General features: G+C 38.3%; 1 protein-coding gene across 35 annotated transcripts in view; it reads right to left on the bottom strand.

Moving 5' to 3' along the window:
* Positions 1-903: 903 nt before the first annotated feature.
* Positions 904-11,039, bottom strand: part of RIMS2 (regulating synaptic membrane exocytosis 2) — a 728,068-nt gene continuing 717,932 nt past the window's right edge. For 29 of the 35 annotated variants that reach the window (XM_025395359.1, XM_025395356.1, XM_025395360.1 and 26 more), the window contains 5 exons: positions 10,590-10,731; positions 6,520-6,632; positions 5,737-5,838; positions 4,172-4,311; positions 2,786-3,733 (listed from right to left, as the gene is read on the bottom strand). In XM_025395359.1, coding sequence (XP_025251144.1) covers positions 3,515-3,733; positions 4,172-4,311; positions 5,737-5,838; positions 6,520-6,632; positions 10,590-10,731 — 716 coding nt within the window. In that variant the 3' untranslated portion in view covers positions 2,786-3,514. Of the gene's footprint in view, positions 3,734-4,171; positions 4,312-5,736; positions 5,839-6,519; positions 6,633-10,589; positions 10,732-11,039 lie in introns of all 35 variants that reach the window. The other 6 variants (XM_025395354.1, XM_025395352.1, XM_025395350.1 and 3 more) reach the window with 1 other exon arrangement.

The raw sequence follows: 11,039 nt of genomic DNA, 5'->3' as shown, positions 1-11,039 counted from the left end.
GTATTATTACTGAGAAAAGTAGAAGAGATTTTCAGGAGAGGGCACATGAGAAAGGGAAGGGAATTTTTGTAACAGGAATGTATGAATAAAAGCAATTCACTAGAGTGAGGGTATATATGGGATAAAGGAAAAAAAATACGGGATAGGTATGGGGAAATGGACTGGAGTTGAGTCTTTGGAAATGGAGGAAATGGTTGTTTCCAAGAATGGAAAGACAGCTAGACTTAGATTTCAGTTAGATCACTAAATAAATGTGAATTCAAACTAGCTCTTAAATTTCAGACCTGAAGCAGACTCCTATGAGAACTCCACAGGCGTTCCTTCTCCCAGCTGAGGAACTGCCCCAGAAGGATATGGAAAAATCCTGTCACCCATTCATATCCACGCATAGAAGCCAGTCTCTGGACAGGTTGTTATATGTCAGGTTACCACATGTCTCCCTACCCCAAAAACACACCCTCCACCCCCCACAAAGCAAAACTGAAACTTTAGCAGAAACACATATGCATAAGGCCAGCTATGCCTTCGCCACCTTCACCCAGGGGCTAGCAGAGCCTGTGCCTGAGTATTTGTGACTCTGCTGTCAGTGAAGGCCATGACTAACTTAAAAATTTCACTCATAAAATCTGTGAGTTGCTGAGTCATTTAATCAGAAAGCAACTCAATCCAAAATAACAATCTTTTAAAATACAGCAACTTTTAATAGTGTGAGCAGAAATCTTTTGGCATTTTGAAGAAGTGCTCTACTGAGGGCTATTGCTAAGACCAGCAGTCTACTTATGTTATTGAGAAGTAGGAGACGGTGATTTCATTCTTTAAATGATACATGAGTTCAGGGAACGAGCTGTAGCAGGCTCAGGGCTATGTGGGGAGAAAAGTCAGAGAAAGCACTGCAGATGTCTGTAAAGAAAATGTTTTATTTAAAGTGTTAAATACCATCACCAGAATGAATTTGATTTACATTAGTTGGTGTTCATTACAGGACTCATCTGCCCTTTTTTTCCAACTGGAATTCCCTTTACTTTTCAAACATACTATGTACAGGGCAACAACGGTCACTGGCATAGTGCTAGTTACATGACTAAACCACAAGTCGAGGTGCAGATGTGAAAATTAAAAAAAACAAACACCAACTTTTAAATAAATACTGCATAATGACAAGTATGTACAAATATTCCATACAGTCATGTCCTTCTTATTAAAATTAGAAACAATTTGTATAGGAATATGCACAAAAGATTATGTGACTGCATCTTAGTATCAGGAAAATCATAAACCTTTATTCTAAGGGATAGTATAGACACTCTAGGTCTATTAAATCAATTGTTGCTAGCACACAGGTGTCTAAATTATTTTAATAAAGTTTTATTCATTCTTTTAACAACTTTACCTGGGTCCATCAGAATGTCAAGACACAGTCTTGGTGTATTTCATATTGCACCACATAAAGAGAAGGCATTTTTAGTGATACTCATTTTAACTTTTGCACCGTATCAAGCATGATAGTTTTTAATGGTCAGCACTGAACTAAAAAAAAATTTGTGCATGGCCTTAAACAAATGAGATGTGGATTTCAAAAATTAAAGCAAAGAATTAAAATCAAGCTATAATAATGTGTTATCAAAATGTACATAAAGAACCATGGGTGGTTTATTACAATAACCAGTGACTTTTCCTCTAAATAGGGGAACTTAGGAGAAATTTGACCTTGCAGCACCACCCAATGGTAATAACTGTCTGTAAAACCAAAGGCAGGGGTTTTGACTTTAGGAAATTTTCACATAGACTTTTGGTGATGGCATCAAATAACTATTAATAGGCATACTGACTTTCTTTGAGTCACCAAAAAATTGGAGCTTTAAAATTGTTGCAGATTTATGTTTGCTATATTTCTTTAGAAATATAATTTGTGAAAAGTTGAATTTTACTACAGAAAAATGAATGAATAAACAGCCCTGTGTTTCAGGGCTCCCAATTTTTAGCAGTGTTTCTATTCACATAGTAAATGGAAACTGACTAAAGAAATTGCTTTAACTGATTAAAAAACAAACAAAACCTAAGACCTTCTACAAATAATACTTTAATCCCTGTATGAATAATGCTGGTGCTAAAAACAAATTTATTGGACATCACAATGGCAACATGATTTTAGAATTTTCCTGTAAACGGAATTTTAAAGGTGAAAAAAAAAATACCATGCACTGTACAATAAACTGCAAAAGTTCAAATATCTTCTTTTTCAAATACATGCTGACTTACTTTAATGTACTCCCAAGTCATGTTGCAAAATCCTTTTCAACATGCTTGCAATAAAGAAAGCTCTTAAAATTATTTTTCCCTTGAGAAATTTGCAAATTCAGAGGCATCTACAGCTCTGAATTAAACATGGGGTATAAGAGAGGATCAGATCACAACTTGTAATTTTTTAGTGTAAGGTTCACTCTGGCAGGGAGAAAGAAAAGATTAAAAGAGGGAGAAGAGGAAAAGTGAGAGGAGAAAGATGTGAAAAATTTGCACATATTGAACTTCATAAGATTTGTATGTTTAAGATGGAGATAAATTGAATATATTATACTTATTTGTCACATAAAGAGAATTTTAAATATCTTCTAGAAAGTATTTCCATTTGTAATGTCTGCCAAAACACAGACTATGATTAAAGAATAAACATGGTGTATCTTTGTATCACCCTGTTGCATTCTCTCTCCTTTTTAAAACCATGCACTAGTGAAATTTATTTTTAAAAATAATATAAACTGTTGAAAATGGCTGATTTTTATTTTTATTTTTTGCAAGTTGCAGCCCCAAGAAAATAATTTAAGTATTCAGCTAATCTGTGTCCATGCAAAAAAAGTTTCTTTAATTTCATTCAGTACAGTGTAGCCACAGAATTTTGCTTTTCAGAGTCCAACACATCTCGGCATTAGTAAAGGACGTGCCTGTGGAGCTACAGAGTCTGCCACTCTTCCTGCTGGACAGACTGCTCTGATCCCCGGCCAGAGGAGGGCTGATGATTGTTCCTGACCACTTCTTTGGTCTCCTACTTTTCACCTGATGCTTCCTAGGATTTCACTCCTTGACCTGTAACACGGCTTCATGGCTGTATAGCTCCATTTCTGTGGCATATCAGGGCTTTGGGGTTAGATAAATGAAGAAAAAGGAACGATAAAAATATAAAGGTGCCATTGAAAAGGGCTTCTGTTGCATGAAACTGACTGATTCTTTGAGATTAATCCATGGCTTCAGATTGGACCAGAACTCGAATGTCATTGAATTCCAAACCTGATAGTTCTTCACAGCTCTGCTCTTTCACCTGAGGGCCTTCTTTAGGGCACAATGTGTGCAACTTCCTCTGAGAACACAGGATCGCTTTGTATCCCTAGAAACAGGCTCAGAAGACACAACATTAAGCATGCAGTGTTACCAGGGTTTGCAACCTGTGATTTGTTTTTTTTTGTTTTTGTTTTTTTTTTTTTTTGTAACGCTGGTTGCTGTGACAACAGTTTTACAGCTGCTATGAACGAGAGTAAGAAGGTCCAGTTGAACTTTCCAGAGATGATTGGGAAGCTCTTCTTGTCAAAGGGGCCAAGGTTGGATCTACTAGGGAGGAAGGAGGGAAAAGTTTGAACCATCCGATCACCATATTGGATAGCTCTAGTTCATCTAAAAGTATCTGGGCCACTCCCATAAAAGATTTGTGATCCATGCGGCCATAGTCTCCCCAAACGATGATCTGTTGGCAAAATAAAAAGTAGAGTGATGTCAGTGTAACTGTGTAAATAGAAAAAGTTGTAAAATATATTAAAATACTAAAGTACATTCACTTAATTTTCTGACATCAAATATCAAGTTAAAATCTGTATAATGAAATAGTTGTCTTTAACTAGTGGAATCTAAAGGTACATTGGGGAAATTATACTGAAGCATTAAGGTCATAAGAAATCCAGAGAGACTGGAATTTATGTGTGGTGGAGATTTGCATGTCTATAAATCACTTTAAAGAAAATGACAACGTATATTGCTTTACAGCACTGGTCACCGCTTTGAAAAGTTTCCAAAGAATTTCAGTTGTGAGGAACATAAAAGAATACAACAGAAAAGATTTGGGGTATAACGTCTGACTCCATGAAAAATACTTTCTTAGGTAAGGGATAAACAATTAGGTAGATACCTGTAAAACTTTTCCTTGTGGACTCTCTTCGAAAGATAATAGCTGCTGGTAAAGGGGTTCCAGCGTTTTTCTTGCCACTTTTGTTTTCTTCTTGGCTATGCAGACTCCATTATCTAACAGATACACCTTTACATATGGTGCTTGGGAAAGAAAAGATAGAGGAGAATAAGCGATAAACTATGGACATGAAATGGCCAACTCACAGTGACCTTTACCACAGTTTAATCTTTGGCTGAAAGAGCTAGCAATCATGCCACTGGCCTAGCCGCATTCTGTCAAAATCACTAGGTAAACAGTGGATAACTGTGTCTCTCAGAGAGTTTTAGGGGATGTTAACATAGGCCCTGAGTTTATTATTATTATTTTCATCAACTGGTTATACAGGTTTACACACTGCATTAAATAAAGTGAAATGCTTCCAGTCCTGAGAGATGTCCTACTCAGTCTTTAATTTATCAATACTTAAATCTATTTAACATGCTTGAAGCTATATTGTTTCATTCACTCATCCCCACAAATAGTGATTATCACTCAAAAGTACTTATTTATTGGTGGTGGTGTGGGTATAACAGTAGTGGAATTTCATGTGATATTGATCAAATTAGCTAAGAGGCAACTAATTAGAAAATCTATGGCTTAAAATTTATCCAACAGACACTTCTTAAAAACCACTTTTTATGCATGTACAAATCATGATATTCTTTATAGCAGAATGAGTTGACTAGCTCTAAGATATATAAACACAACTGTCTTAATCACCAGTGCAAGGTTATACAATAGATTATATAATTAAAACTTTCTGCAAGGATAGAAAAGTTGAGTCAAAGTTACAAGTCAATCAGTAGAGATGCTGAAGCTAGAAATAGAAAAGTTAGGAGTCAAAATTACAAGTCAATCAGTAGAGATGCTGAGGCTAGAAATCAAGTTTCAGAATCCTCAGGAATTGTTTTATCCATCTTATCAAACAATCTCTACACAATGTATTTGGAGCACTGTGGCACCTTCCATGGCTTCAAGCGCCTTAGATTATAATGACATTTCAGTACGAAATATGTAGCATAAGAAGTTATAATAGTGCCCTTCTTTCCTCAGATTATAGGAAGTAAAAGTCTTATAATTAGAATATCCAGCATACATAGCTTATGCTACTTTTGGAGCCTGCATCTATTTTTATTCTAATTCCAGAGCCTTATGGATTCCTGAGGAGAATTTTGAAGCTCTAGAGAAACTGAAGAATAACACAAAAGACTAGCTAATGAGAAAAAAGAACTCGTTGTGTACACGGTGTGACAAAATGAATTTTCTAAGTGGGATGGTTTTTATTTTGCAGTGGTTTCTACTATGTATGTACTTATTTAACAACTTACATTATCCCCACCGGATCATCCTCATTGAACACTCATTCAGGATAAACATACAAATGACTCCAGCCCCAAACCAGTCATAATGGACTATCCATTAATAACCTTGATTAACTAAATCAAAGGTCTAAACCAATCAAAAGGTCTCTAAGTTGAAACAATATGGATTATGGACAATAATAGAAAACTCTCTTTTGTTTTTACCTGGCAGTGTCTTGGAACCTGGTTTTACAACAAGGCCACGGGCCCGGATGATTTCTACCTCCAACTGTCCCTTTTTGTCCATCATTCCTACCTGAATGTCACCTAATGGAAGGAGGAAGAAACAAATATGCTTTAATATACAAATGCACTAAGGAAAATACTTGAGTCAAAGACCTTGGTTTAACATCATTTCATCATTTCCCATATATTTTCTTAAATTCAAATATACTTAAAATTCTATCAATAATATCTTCCTTTAAAAAGCATTAAAATTAAAAGAGAAATAATGGTTAAAAATTTTTTATTGCTAAAATCTAAGGTCTTGATTCCTGTTGATAATATTGTTACAGATTCTATTGGGCTGAGCCCAGTGGCTCATGCCTGTAATCCCAGCACTTTGGGAGGTGGAGGCAGGAGGATTGCTTGAGGCCAGGAGTTTGAGACCAGCTTGGTCAGCACAGTGAGGTCCTGTCTCTACAAAAAAAACAGTCAAAATATTTGCTGGGTATGGTGGCGTGTGCCTGTAGTCCCAGCTACTTGGGAAGATGAGGTGGGAGGATTTCTTGAGCCAAGGTGGTCAAGGCTGCAGTGAACCATAATCATGCCACTGCACTTCAGCCTGGGCAACAGAGTGAAACTCTGTCCAAAAAAAAAAAAAAAAAAAAAAAAAAAAAAAAAAAAAAAAAAGAGGGAGAGAGAGAGAGAAGATTCTATCAAATTTAGAGAATTTCATTTTCAATAATCTAAAACAAAATAGTGAAATCATGTGGCAGAAATCCTTACCCATTGCAGGTGTTGCCAGAGTCTGGCGTCCCACCAGCTGAGCAGGGCCAAGGCCATCCAGGAAATCGCTGAATTGGCTATCAGAGGCCAAGCGAACACCAGGGAAAATCAGACTGAAAGCAAAATAACATATGAGATTAAATCCCCAATCCCTATTTATTTTCAAGGAAGCTTGGTTTCATTCTAGCCTCGTTATTGTGGCAAAACTAGTCCTATTATTTTGCCATTTATATTTACTGGATCCAAACACCCCGCTCCACCTCCCAGGGCTCTTCCTTCGTACTCTCAGCAGCCCACGTATGACACCAGAAGCACCTGTCACACCGCACTGCAGGCTTCTGCTGGTGAGCCTTTCTCTTCCTTGGTCGCAAGGGCAGACTGTGATTTCTATGAGTAACACTCAGCACATATTGAGCACTTACTCCATCACAGGCTTTATCATATTTAATCCTCTTAGCTGCACTATGATACATTCTATTATTTCTCCTATTTCATACATGAAGAAATGTTTCTGGATCATTCCCATCTGCATACAAATATGCTGTTATTTCTTCCACCATATAAAAAAATCCCTTTCCTGACCCCATTTCCCTCTCCAGTTACTACCCCATTTCTCTCCTTGAAATAATTGTCTCTATGTGCTGTCTTCCATTTCTTTCCTCTCATTCTCTCTTGAAAGTCTAATCATGTTTTCATTGTTGCCACTCCACTAAAATTCTCTGATCATTTGACACAACTGACCTTGCCCCTTCCTCCTTGAAGCACTGTCTCCCACTGCTTTCTGCACACTCTAGTCTCCTGGTTTCCCTTTTTTCCCTTCTGCCATTCAGCCTTAACCTCCTGTGCTAGTTCTGCCACTAAACACTGGAGCTCGATTCTTTGACCTCTTATCTTTTTTCTATGTCTGAATTCCCTTGATAATCTCATCCAGTCTCATGGTTTTAAATGCCATCTATGCTGCTATTGCCTAGATTGACATCTCCAGCCTGGATCTCTCCCTTGGGCCACAGACCTATGTTCCAACTGCTTAGTCTACACATCTGCTTGGATATGTAATAGGCACCTGAAAGTCAAATTGTTAAAACGGACTCTCCCCATGCTCTTGTTCCCCCACTGCAAACACACAAACAAAAAATCCAAACTCTGGTCCTGTCAAAAGATTCCCATCTTGATAAATGGTAACTTCATTCTTCATTCTTCCAACTGCTCAACCTTGGAGCCATCTGTCTTCCTTCCTCTCTGTCATGGACTGAATGATGTCACCCCAAATTTCTTATGTTGAAGCCCTAACCCTTAATATGTCTGTATTTGGCCATAAGGCCTTTAAAGAGAGAAGGTTAAATGAGGCCATTAGCATGGAGCCCTAATCCAATATGACCCATGTCCTTGTAAGAAGAGGAAGAGACACCAGGAGTAGGTACGCACAGAGAAAAAGCTGTGAGAAGATATCACAAGAAGGTGGCCATCTGCAAGCCAAGGAGAAAAGCCTCAGGAGAACTCAAACCTGCGGACACCCTAATCTTGGACTTCTAGCCTACTGATCTGTGAGAAAATAAATTCCTGTTGTTTAAGCCACCCAGCCTGCGTATTTTATTAAGGCAGCCTTGGCAAACAAATATACTATCTTTTCTCTCATTACCCACATCAAACACACCAATAAATCTTACTTGTTCTACTGTCAAAACACATTCAGAATCTGACCTCACTAACGCTACACTCTGGTCCAAGCCACCATTCCCTAGCTTCTGTATTCCTGTAGTAGCCTTGTGAATGCTCTCCCTGTTGCTGCCCTTGCTGTCCTGGCCCCTTGCCCGCTCAGCATTCAGACTGATCTGCCAAAAACAGAAGTCAGATCCTGTCACTCCTCTGCTCAAAACCATCCAACATCTTCTCACCCCACTCAGTAAGAGCAGAGTCCTTACAATACATAAAGTCTATATAAGCTGTCCTCACCCCTGCCACATGCCCTAATTCCTCGTCCGTTACTGCTCTCACCCTTCCTCCCCAGTGCTGCCCTCCTCACTGCTGACACTAGGCCAGCTCCTGCCTCAGGGCTACTGAAGCAATCTTCATCCTAGAATGTTCTTCCTTCAGATATCCCTCTGCTCACTAAATTCCTTCAGATCTTCATTCGAGTATCTCCTTTCCCCTTTCCCCATCTATCCTGTGTCACATCTTACCTCCAACCTCTTGATCATCTTTCTTCCTTGCTGTATTTTTCTCCTTAGCACGTATGCTATCTAATCTACTATATATATATATATTTTTTTTTTTTTTTTTTTTTTTTGAGACAGAGTCTCGCTCTGTCACCCAGGCTGGAGTGCAGTGGCCGGATCTCAGCTCACTGCAAGCTCCGCCTCCCGGGTTCACGCCATTCTCCTGCCTCAGCCTCCCGAGTAGCTGGGACTACAGGCGCCCGCCACCACGCCCGGCTAGTTTTTTGTATTTTTAGTAGAGACGGGGTTTCACCATGTTAGCCAGGATGGTCTCGATCTCCTGACCTAGTGATCCGCCCGTCTCGGCCTCCCAAAGTGCTGGGATTACAGGCTTGAGCCACCGCGCCCGGCCTTCTACTATATATTTTACTAGTTTTTCTTTTATATACATTTTAACAATTTTTCTTGTTGTTTGTCTTCTCTATTAGAGTGTAAATGTGAGGACAGTATTTTATTTTATGGGGAGTGGCGTCTGCTTTGTTCACTGCTGTATCTCTAGCACCTAGAACCAAGCCTGGAATATTGTAATAGGCACCTGAAAGTTCTACAGAAGGAAAGGAAAGGAAAGGGAAAAGGAAACAAAAGAAAAGAAAAGACCCAGTTGAGAGAACCAGGCCTATATGACTGCAAACCCCATGATCTTAGCCATGGAGATTTACTCCCTCCCCACTATGACTTATATCTCCAATGTACAGCACGGTGACTGGCCCACTGGAGGATATGGTAATATTTGTTGAATGAATTTATGGGTATTCATCCTCTTTTTCCAATAAGACTATAAACATCTGGAGCAAGGGCTGTAGTGTAAACATTTTTATATCCCTAACAGTACCTAACGTAGTTCTTTGCAATGATTAGTGCTCAGTGCACGTTTACTTTTCAGTTGATTTTCCCTCTCTTTTTAGACTTCTTTAATGAATAGCGAATCTATTTCTCCCCCCGACCTCAACTCTCAAATATTCAGTTAATACAAATGTTTTAGTCTGTTTCTATAAGTATCCCGTATAAGCCTACTTACAAACGTATAGAAACCATTTATAGCTCTTGTATTTATGTTATCATGCTAGACAAATTATCCTGAGACATACCATTCATACTGTGCCAACAGCTCCTATGGCCTCACATCTGTAAACTGGCCACACATAGGTTATCTAAACATCTAATACTTCCATGGTGATGACACTGAGGCCAGTAAACCCCATTTTCCTTTATTAATGTCCTTTACAGCCCCACTTCCAGATCTTTAGTTGCTAAGTACTATTAATTTGTTGGTGACAGAACTACACAAGCTACAGACGCTTTAAAAATATCTGAGGCAGTTGATTCAAAGGAAAGCTACATGATAACCATGTAAAAGGCTCCCCAACTTTTTTGGTGGCATTTCTTTTTGGCTGTTATATTTAATATAATTAAATAATTATAGTTGTGTGTTACAACATGGAACTAAGTATACACCAGCATTCCATATTTTTTAGCAATCATTCTCAGGATAGAGATTCTTAAAACTAGCATTGTTCACATGGTATGGCATGCATGCTTATTATTTTTGGGCTTTTATATATTATTTCAAGCTAGGGCAAAATACTGTATTTGCATTCCATTGTAAGAGTTACATTTTAGCAACTTGCCATTAAGGCAAAACACTTTATTCTTAAATCTATTTCACTTGATATAAAAAGCCAGATACGTCACATTGCTCAGTGGCAGGTGAGCAAAGTTCTCTTCACAGGAAATTAACCAGTGAAAATTCAAGTGGTTCTGAAGAGCATGAGAGTTAGAAAGTCTCTGTGGAAGCACAGAGAGTGAGACAGGTGAGGCGCGGAGGAGACACACATCATATGCGGCCTCACTCACTTTCCTTCTGAGCTGTAGCTGTTCATGCTGCCGTCTGTAGACTCTCGGCTTGCTTGTCGAGTCATCCAGTTCCTCATCTCCACGGCCAGGCCTGTTTCTGTACTTCTTTGGACAGTGCTCCTTAGTTTTTTACCTCCTGCTTCTGCAGAGATAGAAACAAAAAGTGTAACAGCTTTGTCATCACTATCTGGTAAGAAATATCAGCCAAGGCTCTCAGATCATCAGATGCAAAGAACTGTGTAAATACAAAGTGCTCTTTTTAAGGAGACAGAAAGAAAAGGTATTTAAAACAATTTTAAACAATGTCATGTTGAGTGGGATGAAGATTTTCTAAAAAATCTGTAAGCACAAAACACCATTGTTTTATTTCCATTTAAAACAGTGTTCAAATTGTTAATGTAACAAAAAGATTCAACATAAGGAAAAAAAAGCTTTATTTTCATTGTAATA

The sequence above is a fragment of the Theropithecus gelada genome, chromosome 8 (assembly GCF_003255815.1).
Source record: "Theropithecus gelada isolate Dixy chromosome 8, Tgel_1.0, whole genome shotgun sequence".
Lineage (NCBI taxonomy): Eukaryota > Metazoa > Chordata > Mammalia > Primates > Cercopithecidae > Theropithecus > Theropithecus gelada.
The sequence above is the reverse complement of the archived record's forward strand: the minus strand, read 5'-3'. Positions and strand labels throughout refer to the sequence as shown.